General features: G+C 41.7%; 1 protein-coding gene across 10 annotated transcripts in view; it reads right to left on the minus strand.

Annotated features, from left to right (window-relative positions):
- Positions 1 to 19,212, minus strand: part of LOC135072739 (embryonic polarity protein dorsal) — a 68,499-nt gene that overhangs the window by 5,613 nt on the left and 43,674 nt on the right. For all 10 annotated transcript variants that reach the window (XR_010257487.1, XM_063966777.1, XM_063966774.1 and 7 more), the window contains 4 exons: positions 14,799 to 14,951; positions 12,943 to 13,130; positions 7,655 to 7,884; positions 4,772 to 4,927 (listed from right to left, as the gene is read on the minus strand). Coding sequence is in view for 9 of the 10 variants with exons in the window: in XM_063966777.1 (XP_063822847.1) it covers positions 4,772 to 4,927; positions 7,655 to 7,884; positions 12,943 to 13,130; positions 14,799 to 14,951 (727 nt within the window). In the remaining variant the exon portion in view is untranslated. The remainder of the gene's footprint in view (positions 1 to 4,771; positions 4,928 to 7,654; positions 7,885 to 12,942; positions 13,131 to 14,798; positions 14,952 to 19,212) is intronic.

The raw sequence follows: 19,212 nt of genomic DNA on the forward strand, positions 1-19,212 counted from the left end.
ATTTTATTCCGCGGGATTTATTTTACGTTTTTTGAAAAACTTAACAGGGATGCGTGCAAACTAGCTTAAACTGAAAGGTTAAGCAATAAGCTTTTTAGATCAGTGTGAGGCCCTTAGATTCAATCGTGATTTTAGAAGTAACAAGCGTCCAAATATTTTTTCACAAAATGGTAATGACGTTTTCCTAATGGTAATGATTTTATTAAAATGGTAATGATCTTATGTTAATGGTGATGACGAAATATATTTTATAGTAATACATTAAATTAAAATTACTTAAAAACTAAAATTTAAATATAATTGTTTAGCTAAACACCAATTTTATCTATGTTATTTTCCTAGCTAAGCACGTACCTATTAAAGAATGGGTTGGAAATAAAAATAAATGTATTCAATATTTTAATGAATTTATTGAATTTGGAACAATACGGACATTAGTTAATTTTTTTTTACGTTCCTAATATTATTCAGAATCAGAAAAAATATATATTTACACCAATGAGGATTTTGATTGAAAAATATGCCTAGGTACTCTTACTTAGACTTACACAATAGTCAACATACAAGAAATGAATAAAAAAACGTCTTTTCGTAAACTAATAAAAAACCTTCTCATTTAAAAACAAAGCTTAAAGAACAATGGGACAAAACGTCCCCAGAACTGTAGCACTTTAATACCTACCTTGTATGATAGACCATGCTAATACCCGACCGATCTCTCTAGCTACAATCACGGCAAAGGTCCTTGACAGTGTGCTTGACTCTCTACTAGATAAATATTTAAAATCACATAATGCTCAATTCGGGTTTAAGCCTGGACTGTCGACCGAGAGCGCCATCCTTAGTCTTAAGCACACTGTCAGGTACTACACGGATCAGGGGACTTCCATTTACGCATGCTTCCTCGACCTCTCCAAGGCGTTCGATCTTGTGTCTTATGACATCCTTTGGGATAAGATGAGGAGGCAGGGCGTCCCGTCAGAAGTATCACAAATATTCCATTATTAGTATGCTAACCAGATTAACAGCGTAAGATGGGCTAACGTTTTTTCTGAGGAGTATGGGTTGCAGTGCGGGGTGAGACAGGGTGGGCTGACGTCTCCCAAGCTTTTCAACCTATACGTAAATGACCTCATTGTTGCCCTTAGCAGTATGCGTATCGGATGCTGGGTAGATGGTGTTTGTATCAACAACATAAGCTACGCTGATGATATGGTACTGCTGGCGCCAACAATGGGGGCTCTCAGAAAGATGGTGGGTGTGTGTGAAGCGTATGCTAAATGCCATGGCTTATTTGTATAATGTGAAGAAGAGCGAATACATGGTATTTAAGGCCGCCAGTAAATGTCCAAACGTGGTACCCGACCTCTTGCTGAATGGGGTAAAGTTAAACAGAGTCACTAAATTTAAATATCTCGGACACTACGTTACTGATGACCTTAAAGATCATGTTGATATCGAGAGGGAACGAAGGGCGCTGGCAGTAAGGTGTAATATGTTGGCTCGCAGGTTTGCCCGATGTAATGACCATGTCAAGATCACTCTGTTTAAAGCATACTGTCAGAGTCTATACACGGGAAACCTATGGACCACGTACTCGCAGAAATCGCTTGGCGTCCTTCGGGTCCAATATAACAACGGTTTCAGGGTGCTGTTGGGCTTGCCTCGCTTCTGCAGTGCTTCGGAAATGTTTGCTCAGTCGCATACTGACGGCTTCTTTGCTGTCCTATGCAAGAAGACTGCCTCGTTGCTCAGTAGGATACGGGCGAGCCCCAACAGTATCCTGAAGACCGTGGCGGAGAGGTACGACTCTCCTATTATCCGACATTTCCTTCGGCTACTTCTTACCGAACGGGTTGGATAATTAGTGGTATGTTATAATAAGTAAATTACTAACATAGTTGTATAAGGCACCCATTTACTAACCATGTGGATCATTGTTATCTTTAAATGAATAAATTGAATTGAATACTATAATTTTATTATATGACAGCTCAAGTGTGACATGTCTCAGAAAAGTTATATCAAAAATAAAAATTCATAAGCAACCCTGAAAAAATACATACAAAATCACTTTTGACCAACTTCAAAGGGCACGACAGCTTGACCCCGGGACAATTCGACCCCTGTGACAACTCGACCCCTGCTACAACTCAAACCCTGCGACAACTTGATTTTTTTCAACACTCAACACTTTTAACTTACTTCAAAATAATGGTTTCACGACTGCTGGACAGTGGCGGCGTAGCATGGGTTGCCACCCGGGGCATAGCACAGCACAGCATCCCCCGTCATAAGTCCTTAATGTAAGTAAGTTGGGTATACATATAGTGGGGAGGTAAGACACCCCAAAATGGTCTGGTGCACCCCCTCTTTTGGGTTACCGATTGAATGAATGAAAGGTGTTAGTTCGAATGAGCTATATGATACTAATCGCAACACCCCCCCCCCCCCCCAATCATGGCATATCCTCGTTATACTAGCGCCAGTGAGTACTAATCTGCGTGACTTTTGTCACCCCCTGATGAGTGGCACCCGGAGCGGACCGCCCCCCCCTTACGCCGCTAGTGGCTGGACCCTACGACTGCTTAACCCTACGACCACTCGAACCCTCCGACAACTTGTACTTGTGACCCTGTGACAAGTCGAACACTGTGACACGTCAACCCCTGCGACTACTCTGAGCATTTATTGTAGATACAGTTCAGGCATTGATTGATGGAGCTAAATGGTTTACAATAAGTATCATAGTTGAATATTTTGGACTTGTCGTAGGGGTCGAGTTGTCCGGGTCAAGTTTTTGTAGGGTCGAGCTTCGTTTAAAGTAGGTTAAAATTAATTTAATCTTGTTATCGCAGGGGTCGAGTTGTCACAGGGGTCCAGTTGTCGAACTGTCGTAGGGAACCTACGACAGTTCGACCCCGATGACAACTATGATACTTATTGTAAACCATTTAGCTCCATCAATCAATGCCTGAACAGAATCTAGAATAAATGCTCAGAGTAGTCGCAGGGGTTGACGTGTCGCAGTGTTCAACTTGTCACAGGGGTCGAGTTGTAATAGAGATCGACTTGTCGCAAGGATCGAGGTGTCCAGGTCGAGTTTTCTTAACGCTCAAGCAGTCGTGATACCGTTTGAAGTAGGTCAAAAGTAATTTAATCGAGTTGTCGCAGGGGTCAAGTTGTCGGAGGGTTCGAGTGGTCGTAGGGTTCAGCTGTCGTATGGTCCAGCAGTCGTGAAACCATTTGAAGTAAGTCAAAAGTGTTGAGTGTTGAAAAAAATCAAGTTGTCGCAGGGTTTGAGTTGTCGCAGGGGTCGAGTTGACACAGGAGTCGAATTGTCCCGGGGTCAAGCTGTCGTGATACCCATTGAAGTCGGTCAAAAGTGATTTTGTATGTATTTTTTCAGGGTTGCTTATGGATTCTTATTTTAGATATAACTTTTTTCTGAGACATGCATGTCACACTTGAGCTGTCATATTATAATAAAATTATAGTATTATCATGTACTATCATATTATAAGGTAGGTATTAAAGTGCTACAGTTCTGGGGACGTTTTGTCCCATTGTTCTTTTAGGAAACCATTCATAGTCATCATTACCATATACAAAGTGTCATCACCATAAGCCTAAATGATATGGTAATGATGTTAATGGTAATGACGAAAACGATTTTAAAATTATATAAAAATAATTGTCACCACTATTGGGACACCTCAATATCGCCATTTTTTTATTGTAATCACATGCTACAAAGTGCTAATTATTAGAAAAATATCGATATATAAAACTTACCAAATCGCACAAAATGGGAATGACGCGAGCCGATGACAAACTGCGAGTGTCTCTCGTTTTCGGAGTTTAAAAAGTCTCGGAGCTGCGTAAATTTTACGTGCATTCTGTTCTGTTACGAGCAACGAATTGAAGAGTGGGACGCGCGGACACAAGCGGGGATAAGTCGCGTCGCGGCCACATTAAAGAACCTTTGATGCTGCCGCGATGGCTATGACGATTTCTCGTGACAATATTTCAATTCATGATTCCATTTTATTGGCTAATACGATTTCAATATAATTTTGTTATTTTGTCACGGTAAATATGTACATTTTAAATTTATAATCAAAATCTGGTCTGTGTATAGGTAAAGTAAAAAAAATTAAAAGACAACGGCAAAGGTCAGTATTTTTACTGTGATGGTAATGACGTTTAGTGCGTGTTTTCTTGATTATCGAAATAACTTGAAGTATTTAATCAATATGGATCAAGGCGCCTTATGTGGAAACTTGTATGAATCGTTATTCAGAAGTTTAATTTACCAGAACTACAACAGTTTTTTTTTTATCGATCGGAACATAAGTTTTTTACTGTTTCGCGGATTTACCCTGGGGCAGATTCTCAAGGGGCGATCACGGATCGGAAAACTTTGTGTAGGCAGGACTCGGTGGATCGACGAACTGGTTAAGGTTACGGAAAGTACCTATGTGCGAGCAGCGTAAGACCAGTCGTTATGGAAATCCATGGGGACGCCTTTATCTAGCAGTGGACTTTGTACTGTGCGATGAGGCAGTAAGGTTCTGGAGTGGAGGCCACGTATCGAAAAACGGAGCGTGAGACGTCCACCCACGAGGTGGACTGACGACCTGATAAAGGTAGCAAGAAGGCGCTGTATGCAGGCCGCTACCAACCGGGCGATGTGAAATCATTGGAGGAGGCCTATGTTCAGCAGTGGACGTCCTGTGGCTGAAATGATGATGATGTGTGTTATACTCACAGTAACGTGGTGGTCCAGGCGCTGGTCGCGGTAGGGCGGCGTCTTGAGTACTATAGCAAGCTGCTTGTGCACGTAGTCGATGTGTCCACGCTCCGACCACACCACTGCGCCGTTCTCTTCTAAGAAGAACCACACTTCTGTGTCCTCACGCGTCACCTGCAACACACGTCTGGTGAAAACAGGATCTAAGGCGAAGAGGGATGATATATTGTAAAGTGAGCGTAATTATATTGCTTTTGCGCTCGCACACTCACTGCTGCCGCCGGTCATTGGACGAAATTCTACGTGCTCGGCGACCGGACTAGAAAGAGGGAGCGAAGAGGTTTCGCCTGACGCCTTTGGGGAACAGCCGCCGACGTTAAGGGCGTAGCAAAAGGTAAGGTGACAGCATATTTTTCTCTTTTACACTTTCGTAAAGAGAAATAGAGAAAACGTAGAACTTATTCTTATAACTTATTTGCAGAGAGACATACTGTCACTGTGACAAAAGACAACCGTGCGCGCGCGCCTTTACTCGTAGTTAAATCCCGACATCTATGTAAAATATGTATGTATTTACAAAAAAAAAAGTATTTAAGTATGTTTATATCCGTTATCTAGTACCCATAGTACAAGCTTTGCTTAGTTTGGGACTAGAAGCGCAGTGTAAAATGTCCAAGGATATTTATTTATTTGTTTATGTGGTATAAAGCAGAGTATAGTAGGCATTGCACAATAAATGATTCATTGATGACTGGACTTATAGTCTCAAAAAAGGATAACAAAGACAAACTGGACGATATTAATGTAATGCTTTACCTTCTCGCACAGTAGAATGACAGTTGTCCCACCCTTCTTACTTCCAGAACAATGGCTGGTGCGTACTATGAGCAGGTCGGACAAGGCCTTCTTGTCGTAGATGACTGCTCTTCGACCTTTCGTAAGTGGATATGGCTTAATAAGGATCATAAGCCCTACCTAAAGGATCAAGTTACAGTGTGTACCTTCTCACACAGCAGAATGACGGTGGTCCCGCCCTTGACGCTTCCAGAGCAATGGCTGGAGCGTACTATAAGCAGGTCAGACATAGCCTTCTTGTCGTAGATGACGTCGGAGACGACGGGCGGCAGCGCCCGCTGCACCTTGTATGCGTCGTCGGTGAGGAACACCTAGAACGCTCTTCGACCTTATGGTGTGTGGAATAAGGATCAAGTTACAGTGTATACCTTCTCGCACAGCAGGATAACGGTGGTCCCGCCCTTGACACTCCCAGAACAATGGCTGGAGCGCACTATAAGCAGGTCGGACATGGCCTTCTTGTCGTAGATGACTGCTGATCAACCTTATGAGGAGTTAACCTAGGGGAGCAAGGTTCAAGCTACGTACCTTCTCGCACAGCAGGATAATGGTGGTCCCGCCCATGACGCTTCCAGAGCAATGGCTGGAGCGTACTATAAGCAGGTCAGACATAGCCTTCTTGTCGTAGATGACGTCGGAGACGACGGGCGGCAGCGCCCGCTGCACCTTGTATGCGTCGTCGGTGAGGAACACCTAGAACGCTCTTCGACCTTATGGTGTGTGGAATAAGGATCAAGTTACAGTGTATACCTTCTCGCACAGCAGGATAACGGTGGTCCCGCCCTTGACACTCCCAGAACAATGGCTGGAGCGCACTATAAGCAGGTCGGACATGGCCTTCTTGTCGTAGATGACTGCTGATCAACCTTATGAGGAGTTAACCTAGGGGAGCAAGGTTCAAGCTACGTACCTTCTCGCACAGCAGGATAATGGTGGTCCCGCCCATGACGCTTCCAGAGCAATGGCTGGAGCGTACTATAAGCAGGTCAGACATAGCCTTCTTGTCGTAGATGACGTCGGAGACGACGGGCGGCAGCGCCCGCTGCACCTTGTATGCGTCGTCGGTGAGGAACACCTAGAACGCTCTTCGACCTTATGGTGCGTGGAATAAGGATCAAGTTACAGTGTATACCTTCTCGCACAGCAGGATAACGGTGGTCCCGCCCTTGACACTCCCAGAACAATGGCTGGAGCGCACTATAAGCAGGTCGGACATGGCCTTCTTGTCGTAGATGACTGCTGATCAACCTTATGAGGAGTTAACCTAGGGGAGCAAGGTTCAAGCTACGTACCTTCTCGCACAGCAGGATAATGGTGGTCCCGCCCATGACGCTTCCAGAGCAATGGCTGGAGCGTACTATAAGCAGGTCAGACATAGCCTTCTTGTCGTAGATGACGTCGGAGACGACGGGCGGCAGCGCCCGCTGCACCTTGTATGCGTCGTCGGTGAGGAACACCTAGAACGCTCTTCGACCTTATGGTGTGTGGAATAAGGATCAAGTTACAGTGTATACCTTCTCGCACAGCAGGATAACGGTGGTCCCGCCCTTGACACTCCCAGAACAATGGCTGGAGCGCACTATAAGCAGGTCGGACATGGCCTTCTTGTCGTAGATGACTGCTGATCAACCTTATGAGGAGTTAACCTAGGGGAGCAAGGTTCAAGCTACGTACCTTCTCGCACAGCAGGATAATGGTGGTCCCGCCCATGACGCTTCCAGAGCAATGGCTGGAGCGTACTATAAGCAGGTCAGACATAGCCTTCTTGTCGTAGATGACGTCGGAGACGACGGGCGGCAGCGCCCGCTGCACCTTGTATGCGTCGTCGGTGAGGAACACCTAGAACGCTCTTCGACCTTATGGTGCGTGGAATAAGGATCAAGTTACAGTGTATACCTTCTCGCACAGCAGGATAACGGTGGTCCCGCCCTTGACACTCCCAGAACAATGGCTGGAGCGCACTATAAGCAGGTCGGACATGGCCTTCTTGTCGTAGATGACTGCTGATCAACCTTATGAGGAGTAGGCAAGGTTCAAGCCACGTACCTTCTCGCACAGCAGAATGACGGTGGTCCCGCCCTTGACGCTTCCAGAGCAATGGCTGGAGCGCACGATGAGCAGGTCGGACATGGCCTTCTTGTCGTAGATGACGTCAGAGACGACGGGCGGCAGCGCGCGCTGCACCTTGTATGCGTCGTCGGTGAGGAACACCTGGAAGCACAGCCGCACCGCGTTCAGGTCGATGCTCTGCGGCTGGCTTCGGTGCGCGTAGCCCGCTGGAAACAAAAATATTCAGTTTTAGTCACATATATTACAACACTAATAGGCTAGATGACAAAATTTCAATTATTTGGCCGTCAGACAGATAATTAGAAAATATTAGACTCGTATTTTTATTTTCTTTCATAATTAAATAATAACAGTGCTACATCGAGCTGAAATGGCGCGTTACGTCACGACTATGTAGATTTTATACTTAAAAGTGACGTCACGCGACATTTCACCTCAATATAATACTGTAATTATTCGATTATGAAAAAAAATACGTGTTCTATATTTTTTTCTTATCTGTCTGACGGACTAAATAGAATTGCGATTTCATTACCCAGTCATCATCCCAATTGACCCGGCGAACTTAGTAGGTACTGCCTATGTTAGTCAGAAATAGTGTAAAATTCTAGTGATGAGAGTATTTCTCAAATCGGTGTAATATACCTACGAGCAAAAGTATGGAATCACCCTTTTGTGTTTTGTTCCCAACGATCTGAAGAACTCAATGACTATCTATGCATCTATGGTATCAAGTTAAAGTTTGTAACCTTTAAACTGGTACCATTTTTAATTTAATCTTCATAGTCGTTTAGCTACAAAGGTTACTCAAAACGAATAGGGTGATTCCATACTTTTGCTCACGAGTGTAGTTTTGGAACCTACTCAATACAAACAAACAATAAGTGTAGACAAGCGACCTACTCCGGCTTCGTAAGATTGCAATGTAGACATTATGTGATGTCATATTTTAACTTACACAAAACCACAAAAAAATATACATTTAAGCGTAGAGATAATGTGGTGAATGGTGATATTTGCATAACTAGTATTGTCGGCCCTCAAATAAAGATAGGGGCTATTTTTATTTTAGTACCCAAAGGGTCGTACACTAAGCAGCATTGGGAACACTCCAGCGTTTTCCCAACACATAACCTGCTTCTACTGTCGAATTGAGACCCTCCTCTTTTTTTAAGTCGGTTAAAAGTGGAGGACACGAGACACAAGTTAACATAGCAGTGATTACATAGGATCATTATTGGCTTTGTTGGCATTGCTATATAAAATTATCATCATCATCATCTATTCAGCCATAGGAAGTATAAAATTATACTTCTATAGAATAGCCATACTTTTCACTTGGTATTATTTTACATAGTATATGTATTTTACAATGTTTATCCAAATCTCCCAGTTAGTAATAAAATTGTATTCGTAAAATCGTAAACGCCATGGAATCGCATCGATCGCGGGCCGCGTGCGCGCACGCCTGGAATAGCGCGCCAAAAATAGCGCATTGTTACGACACCGCCGCCAGCGATTGTTCGATTCATTCGCTAATACACACGCTTGTAGTAATAGCACAGGTAATAGTGGAAAGCTAAATAAACGGTTGCCTTGTCGCAACTTCAATCGCCTTTGAATTGATAGCGATTATGACTGATGGCGACTAGCCATTGTCTACAGTAGGTGTTAATAAATCTTTTAATACGAACTATTTAAAGTAGGAAAAGTGTCGGGATCTAAGATTTTCCTTTTTTAATTTTTCAAACAAAAAATATATCGATTTGCTTTTAGAAAACTATCTAATTAGAGAATAAAATTATCTAGCCAGTTTTAGTCTATAGATATCTATAATAGTATCTTAATGTTATAAAAATTGTTAAAATCTATTTTTTATACCTTTTCTCGGGCACTTGTTTTTATTAAAACATTTTGAGACATCTTTTGTTATTTATTATTATTTATAGTTTGGTAGTTTTCTGCGTTAGCGCGGGTCGCGTTGCATGTGTTTCCTTGATGTCCAACAACAAATTAGCGTTGTAATCGGCGGACAATCGTACGGCATTAATGGCCGGTAATTATACTCCACGTAAATCGTTTACTCTATTATTGAATTGACTTTTGCTTAGGTGTTACCAGTGCCAGTGTTAAGACAACTTCATAATTTTCTATTTTCTAATGATTTACTCCCCAAAAAAATCTATTTGAAAATCTAAGTTGCTACAGTAACTTTTCTTTAATTAAAAAAAAATAAAAATATTCAATGATACAAATTAGATATTGTGACATGTAAAGTTAAATATAAATATTTTGATGGTATTTCCTGCCTAAGTGAATAATAAAATTTTATTTAATCAATTCAACGCATTTTTATGATAACCCTTTCACCTCGACTATCATTTGCAATACTATCGTTAGAAAAACAACTACTATTATCTATAATTATATTATGAGACATTGTTGACCTCATTATAATTATAATTTCAGGAATTTTCGGAATGAGAAATATCACGGTAATTGATAAATGAAGTAAACCTTCGAAGTGAAGTTACAAAAACTACATCAATTGATAACGAGTATAACCACAAGGAATTAATCAATGTATTATAAAAACGGGATGTTGATATTATTACATCGATGCGCTTAAGCCGTTGTGGTTATAATATATTGACGTTATTCAAAAATTAATAGCTATCGACGCAATCGTATGTATATTTTTAGTTCAATTTCTTATATGTTCGAAACTCAAGTATCGTAGAATCGGATAGTTTGACATCATAGAGCTGGAATCACAGAATCATCTATTCGTAACGCTAGTTGAATACCAGATCCTGCGCTACCAGCAGTAGCATCGGTAACGAGAAGTGGGAAATTGAAAACAGTTCCATAATATATCAACTGCACACCTACTCGCGTTCGCCCCGTTCGTACCAGAGCGTCGGTGTGACGTCATGGCTGCCAGGCGCAACTCGATCGGGTAAATGTGTTCCCTAGCTCATCTGTGGAATGACTAATGTCATACAAGCGGCACTCACTCTTGAAGGGGTTGACGCGTAGCTCCTGGCGCGTGCGCAGCGCGTCGGCGATGTCGCGGCGCTTGACGCACTGGATGCCGAGGTTCTTGAACTGCACCTGGCGCGAGACTAGACGACCTGGGCTGCTGCTGATGATGCAACAAGCGGCACGCACCTGTAACGCCCCTGGGTCTGCAGGTGTCTATGGGCGACGGTAATCACTTACCATCAGGTGATCCGTCTGCTCGTTTGCCTCCTATCACATAAAAAAAACTCACTCTTGAAGGGGTTGACGCGGAGCTCCTGGCGCGTGCGCAGCGCGTCGGCGATGTCGCGGCGCTTGACGCACTGGATGCCGAGGTTCTTGAACTGCACCTGGCGCGAGACTAGACGACCTGCTGCTGATGATGATGGGACAAGCGGCACTCACTCTTGAAGGGGTTGACGCGGAGCTCCTGGCGCGTGCGCAGCGCGTCGGCGATGTCGCGGCGCTTGACGCACTGGATGCCGAGGTCCTTGAACTGCACCTGGCGCGAGACTAAAGCCGCAATATAATTACACGCGAGCGATAGGGATGGGTAGCTTGGGGTCATTGGACAAAATTCTACGTGCTCACGGACCAGGCTTTAGACGACCTGCTGCTGATGATGACGGGACAAGCGGCACTCACTCTTGAAGGGATTGACGCGGAGCTCCTGGCGCGTGCGCAGCGCGTCGGCGATGTCGCGGCGCTTGACGCACTGGATGCCGAGGTTCTTGAACTGCACCTGGCGCGAGACTAGACGACCTGGGCTGCTGCTGATGATGGAACAAGCGGCACGCACCTGTAACGCCCCTGGGTCTGCAGGTGTCTAAGGGCGACGGTAATCACTTACAATCAGGTGATCCGTCTGCTCGTTTGCCTCCTGTCACATAAAAAAAACTCACTCTTGAAGGGGTTGACGCGTAGCTCCTGGCGCGTGCGCAGCGCGTCGGCGATGTCGCGGCGCTTGACGCACTGGATGCCGAGGTTCTTGAACTGCACCTGGCGCGAGACTAGACGACCTGTTGCTAATGATGACGGGACAAGCGGCACTCACTCTTGAAGGGGTTGTCGCGGCGCTTGACGCACTGGATGCCGAGGTTCTTGAACTGCACCTGGCGCGAGACTAGACGACCTGCTGCTGATGACGGGACAAGCGGCACTCACTCTTGAAGGGGTTGACGCGTAGCTCCTGGCGCGTGCGCAGCGCGTCGGCGATGTCGCGGCGCTTGACGCACTGGATGCCGAGGGTCTTGAACTGCACCTGGCGCGAGACTAGACGACCTGCTGCTGATAATGGAACAAGCGGCACTCACTCTTGAAGGGGTTGACGCGCAGTTCCTGGCGCGTGCGCAGCGCGTCGGCGATGTCGCGGCGCTTGACGCACTGGATGCCGAGGGTCTTGAACTGCACCTGGCGCGAGACTAGACGACCTGCTGCTGATGATGACGGGACAAGCGGCACTCACTCTTGAAGGGGTTGTCGCGGCGCTTGAAGCACTGGATGCCGAGGTTCTTGAACTGCACCTGGCGCGAGACTAGACGACCTGCTGCTGATGATGACGGGACAAGCGGCACTCACTCTTGAAGGGGTTGTCGCGGCGCTTGACGCACTGAATGCCGCGGTTCTTGAGCTGCACCTGGCGCGAGACTAGACGACCTGCTGCTGATGATGACGGGACAAGCGGCACTCACTCTTGAAGGGGTTGTCGCGGCGCTTGGCGCACTGGATGCCGAGGTTCTTGAACTGCACCTGGCGCGAGACTAGACGACCTGCTACTGATGATGACGGGACAAGCGGCACGCACCTGTAACCCCCCTGGGTCTGCAGGTGTCTATGGGCGACGGTAATCACTTACCATCAGGTGATCAAAGTCAAAGTCAAAATTTCTTTATTTGTTTAGACTAATAAATAGTTCTTACAAATCGTCATATGCTCTTAAGGAGCCTCTACATGTCTCATAATCTTTTTACCCTACCAGCGCTTCGAGACCAACATTTGGCAAGTGCTGAGAAGAAGCGCCGCAACAAACTCAGTCACCACTGTCTGCCGGTTAATATAAATAAATAGAAATAGTAGTAGTAGGTACATTCGATTCAGGAGCAGTTCACTGAATTTACCATGCATTCTTGTATGGTATCAACATTGGAGCAATAAAGAATTTGAATTTGAATTTGTGTATCATAAGAAGAGTAAGAGTAAGATCCGTCTGCTCGTTTGCCTCCTGTCACATAAAAAAAACTCACTCTTGAAGGGGTTGACGCGCAGCTCCTGGCGCGTGCGCAGCGCGTCGGCGATGTCGCGGCGCTTGACGCACTGGATGCCGAGGTTCTTGAACTGCACCTGGCAGGCGTCGGCGTCGCCCTCGGTGCGCACCTTCACCGTGCACACGCCCATCTGGCAGTCGCGCCCCACCAGGTTGTGGGGGTGCGGCCTGGGGAACAGCAGAACAACGTCAGAGCTGGATAACGATGACATCTTACTTGCCTAGGTCTTTAGGCGTTTCGCACCATGAGTCAACTGGACCATGTTATTGAATGGAGCTTGTTTGTCGTACCACAGAATAATAATAAGTACTACGTACAGAAGTTTTACTTCGCGAAGGTATTTATTAAAATGTATGCTCAATGTCACTAACAATATGGTGTAATTTAGCCTGTCTCAAGAGTCAAGCACCATTTTGTTGACAAACGTCAGTGATCGGCACTGCGCCGAAGCTATAGGGCTGACTTCGGTAAAATGATGTGACGTGAGGTGCCAAACTGCTGAAAATGGCGGAGGAAATACATGATTTTGCATGAATTATCATGAATATTATTAACTACTTATTTACCTCTCAGTGTCTTGAGGCAACTTAAAAAAGTACATTCTGTGTTTTTATTATTATTTAGGCAGTTAAATATTGCACAGTATTTAGTACACCATTTTCTTTATTTTCTTCCATCATACACAAGAATACGCGTGCGTGAGTCAATGTTCGCTCGTATGTGAGGCCTTGTCGATGGCCCTCCTGTAGGTGGGCCATCGTGCGTGTTTTGTTTTCGATGTAAACTCGCGGAGATGAACAGGCCTGGTCGTACTATAAACTTTAGAGCGATGCGAATGACCTAACGATTAATTTATAAATTGGTCGATTCGGATCGATACTTTTAAATAGTAATAATAAAAAAACTTTTCGAATCAACCTCTAAAAAAAAACTTTTGTTCCTGATCATGCTCGAATCAACCTATTACAAAAAAGTTCTTAGACGATCACCCCACAATGTAAAGGTCCCATCCAAAAAGTCCGAACTCATGGTACGATTGCGAAACGACTAATAATATTAACCTAGCCAAATGATAACTAATGGGAGAAGCTGGAGACAACCTTTGCTGTCTTTCAGCCAAGTGAGAACTGATGGGAAGACGGTATGTTGTCTTAATAAAATTCAAAATATTGTGGCAACAATTCATCCACCACCAGGTAAAGCGACGGACATCTATAAACGGTGATTATGATGACGTAGCACAGTGTGTTATGGGACTGTATAAACGGACATTCTCATTGATTTGATGAAACGTATAGAGCTCAGTTATACAAACATGATAGTAAAACTCCCGTTTGAAAATTCCACGTAGTTTTCGCGGTATAAAAATTCAAAGTTACCTATTTTTTTACTTCAAAATTATGCAAAAATATTCTCACTCCTTAACTAATAACATTTAATTCAGAATTGTTATAATACTTCATAGAGCTATTATATTAAGGTATAATTGAGAAAAAAAATAAAAACAAAAATCACTAAAATCATTTTTTCTAATTAACTGAATGCGTTTACGAAGCACTTAATACGCCTATTACGTGTAGTTTTAAGAGCTCTATGAAGTATTATAACAATTCTGAATTAAATGTTATTAGTTAACGAGTGAGAATATTTTTGAATAATTTTGAAGTAAAAAAATAGGTAACTTTAAATTTTTATACCGCGAAAACTACTTGGAATTTTCAAACGGGAGTTTTACTATCATGTTTGTATAACTGAGCTCTATACGGTTCATCAAATAAATGAGAATGTCCGATTATACAGTCTCATAACATACTGTGCGTAGACATGGTACTCACTTGTAGGGCTCCTCCTTGGTGACACATGACACCACGATGACCATGCAGCCCTTGTAGCCGCAGACCTTGATCGTGGGGAACGTCTTGTTCTCCTGCGTGCTGTTCACGCCGGGAATCGAACCCGCTGACCGCCCTTCGCACTCATAGCGAAACCTGTTAACAAATCCTTCATATAAATAAAATAATTTTCAGATATTACTCTAACTTTTATAGCACTATCGGTAATAATTGGCCACCAAATAAAGTTGCTAATATCGGCACTTGATTGTCTTTGTCTCACTCTAGTGATGTGAAAATCATTATTTTATTGCAAAGTTAAATTCGGTAGTTCACTATGTTATTACAAATTAAAAATGAATGCTGCAGCCAATAGATAAAATCTTCTTGGCTGTAGCAATGCAGTCTAGATCGTGCAGTTAAAGAGATGATTGCATTCTTGGAATGAGTTTGAATACTACAAGGAATTACTATAAACGCATCGCTCGGTCGGTATATACTCTGTATATTTCTATGTAAATCACAAGCATTACATATTTATTTGTTTAAAGACGCATTAAGTGATTATAAAACAATTAATTTGCATGCGAGTACAGTATCAATTTAAAACGTATTAAATGTCGGAAGCTTAGACATTCTTGAACCCTACTTGGCAAAAGTAGTACAACTTACTACTTTTCAAAAATGAATCTAGAATTTTACATACCTAATCAATCAATATTTAAAAGTCTCCATTTTGTAATACCTAGGTACTGCATTACAATATTATTTAAGAAAATATGTTCCAGAACGACTCTCGACGATCTCTTAATCCAAAAAGTGATAAGTTTCTTAAAGCATAATCGATTGTGAAAAGTGATACATATTCGTACATATTATTAAAAGACGATTTTTGTCAGTGCATCATAATCTATTTTACCTTTGTAACGCAGAATGCTAACATAATTTTTACAAATCAATATATCAATCAATCAATGGTTATCTACATGATCGTAGATATTTAACATAATACATAGATTATGGAGGAAGTAATTTGCTTGTAGTAGCACAGAGTTGCGAGTGGGTTGATGGTTTACAATCACGATAATACTAATTAACGGACTCCTGCGCAGATTACAGACTTAGACAGTTATTATCCGAAACGCGAGCTTATTTTATTAACTTGTGACATTTAATTGATTTTTTAATACTTTCAAACATCAGCAACTGATATTTTAACCACTGCGGAGTCTTCCAGCGATTATAAGTATTTATTTCATTTTATTTTTTATCTGTGTGTAATATAGCGCATTATCACGTCTTAATTAATGACTGTCAACGAAAAAATACAAAATATTTTATTAGTGAGTAAATTCGTAATTTTGTTTATTTGAGTCGAATCATACACAAAGCGTCATACATCAAAGTTTACGACCGGTAATGAGTGTGTGTTTACTATGGCGCTCGCAACACGCGGACAAAGGATAAACTAAAGGATAACTCGTACAACGCGCAATCATGACTGTCCTGTGGACACGTTTTGTAATTAATTACTTAATGATCATATACCAAAGTTTATTACGATTATTTACCTTTTTTATTGAGCAGAAAAAATAATAGACGCTCGATGACCTAACTAAATGAATAGAATATACCTAATCGAAGATTAATTGACAAACGCGTGAAAATTAGCTTTTTGAGTTGATGCTTGCTTGCCACTGTGTATGAAAAAAAAATATAATAAAGAAAAATAAAAGCATATTCACGAAATATCAATCAGCGGGTACTTAGCATTTTACCATAATAAGTACTTGTCAGTTTGACATGACACTACAACTGATATGCAATCGGCAAAATAAATTATGTATGCGCCTGAGTGGACTTAATCTTTGCGTTGTTAGTGGATTTCACGCGCATTAGATTTTACACTTATCATGTTTATTTAATACAAACAATATAAACATTTTATTACATCGTAATACTACTGTGTATTAGCGAAATGCCAGCTACATATTATATCTTTATGATGTCAAATTGATTTGATAATGCATCTGATATCAATGTTTCTCAAAATCAGATTAAACTTTTATGTTTCACGACGCTCAGTCTGCTGTTTCTGTTACAGAGGTAGATTTTTGCCGATGCATTGTCCTAGATACTGAGGTGGCTGTATCCAATGCGCCAATGACCGAAGCTGCATAATGGAGCCCGATTCTGAGTTTATTTACTGTGTCTTCTGAAGTTTAGACGAATATTCAAAACATGGGATTAGCCCCGGTTTCTGAATTGATCAAACATAATTTTGATATCTGCTAAGATTTTATACTTTTCGATAACAGATTACAATTATTTCCATAGGTTTTGAATTGTATACTCTTAAGTGGCTTTTTAATCTTACAGGGAAATATTGTCGACTTTCATGGAACGCTTGTTTTATCCCTGTCGTCCACTGAATATTGTGTTGTGGTGGACCCACTCCTAACACAAGCAATACAGTTTAGTTTAATTGGAAGGATTAACGGTAATTTATTTATTTATTTAATCTTGGTAATGTGTGCCCTACTAATTTTACAGTTTTTTGAATAAAAAAATAGAGAAAGAATCTCGGAATCGGCTCCAATGAACAAAACTCGAGAAGCCGAGATCAATTAAAGCGTCACAGACAGCGTTTTCATCGACACTTCCTCGCAATTTTCCTGTTTCTCAGTTTTTATGCACTTGCTTCGCTCACCAGCGTAGTTAGTGTGTATTGTTCTTGTTGCCTTAAGAGTAGATGACGAATCTTTTTTTTATTGTATACAGATGAAAAAATAAAATGTTAATTTAGATGAAAAATTGAAAAATAAAACTTCGAAAGTTTTGAAAAGTGACACAACTCATAAAACAACGTTTTTAGTAAGACAGTTTTTAGTTCGATGGACCACTGATTAAATTACAGATATCGACAAGTAATTGATGAGCACTTAGTTTCAGATTTCTTTTGCGTGCGCCATTCATTATCACAAAAACTGTAATGCAAATGGCCGCGGGAGCTCACGCGGAAAGCTATCAGCTTAGTTAAGGTGTAACGTAAATCAGTTAAATGTTTTATTCCATTATAAAAAAACGCATTGTTTGTGCCTATTGTCTTTTGAGTGTGTCCAATTTGCGCTGGTGGCGTCAGTGACACTCAAATCATGACCTATCTCCAATAAACCATACATTCGCAGTATTCTCCCATTAGAACTTATATTTTTGGTCTCGCTATTAGGACTCCTGCAGAAACATCTCGTCTATTTCGAACTACTTTTTCAACGATCTAGTTCCGCTTCTAGTTTATTTACATAGAGCTCGGGTTGTCGACCCCGACCGATGCAACCCGCATTCGTTAGGTATGTCATATTATCTTGTTCAAAAATGGAAATTATGCCGTTCGAAAATGAAAAAATCAATCGGTAATTCTTAAAATATAAAATAAATGTTTGACAAGTTGCTTGTGGTTTGTGGGTGTTAAAAAAACTCGAAAGCCACGACAAATAGGCGAGTGAATTTTAATAGTAACAAAGTAGACAAAGGATATAAGGTACAATTTATAGTATCCACAAATTTAAGCATTAATGTTCTGCCTTCACATGATAAAAACGAGATTATGTGGTAATAATATTTATCAGAAAAAACAGTTAGATTATTTTGCGGTTTTGCTACCGAATCTAAATATATAAAAGGAGAAACTGACTGACTTAGTGACAGCTCAACGCACAGCCTAAACGGCTAAACGTAGGCACTTGAAATTTGGAAGGGACGTAGCTTAGGTACCGTAGAGGTGCACTAAGAAAGTAATTCCCGAAATTCCCACGGGAACGGGAATCATGTATAAACGGGCATCATTAATAAATTCACAATTTTATAAATTAGTAGTTTCATTTATAATGTTAGTCTTATAAATTCCAAAGTTTATGTCGTATCTATTTTTAGCTAGTAATTATGGGGTTCAGTTTTAACAGGAAAAACTGTATTTAGGCTTTGTTACATACAAGAAGACCATGAGTAAGTTTAAATGGTTTACATGAAGATTAGTAGTTTATTAGGCAACATTTTCCTCTTACAATTGAAAAAAAAAGTCAAATGTAAAACAAAAATCTCAACGCCAACTGCCAAACTGAACCTGGAAAGACGCACAAAATATCATGTTGTTTTTTTTTTCAAACACTAATTTATTTCCTTTGAACTTTAATGTCTTTAAAGTCGAAATTCTTTTGATTCGTTCATTTCAAGATCATCAGATGTATAGGAAACAAAATGAATATCAACATTTTGAGACACCACCAAACCGGTTCCGATGTTCTTGTTTCCAACCGAAAGACCGGTATAATCAGATCATGTCTGTCATTATGTTACGTCAATTTACCTACACGGGATACATTATTATTATACGTAATAACCGCCACGTGATATGTTG

Source organism: Ostrinia nubilalis, chromosome 6, assembly GCF_963855985.1.
Source record: "Ostrinia nubilalis chromosome 6, ilOstNubi1.1, whole genome shotgun sequence".
Lineage (NCBI taxonomy): Eukaryota > Metazoa > Arthropoda > Insecta > Lepidoptera > Crambidae > Ostrinia > Ostrinia nubilalis.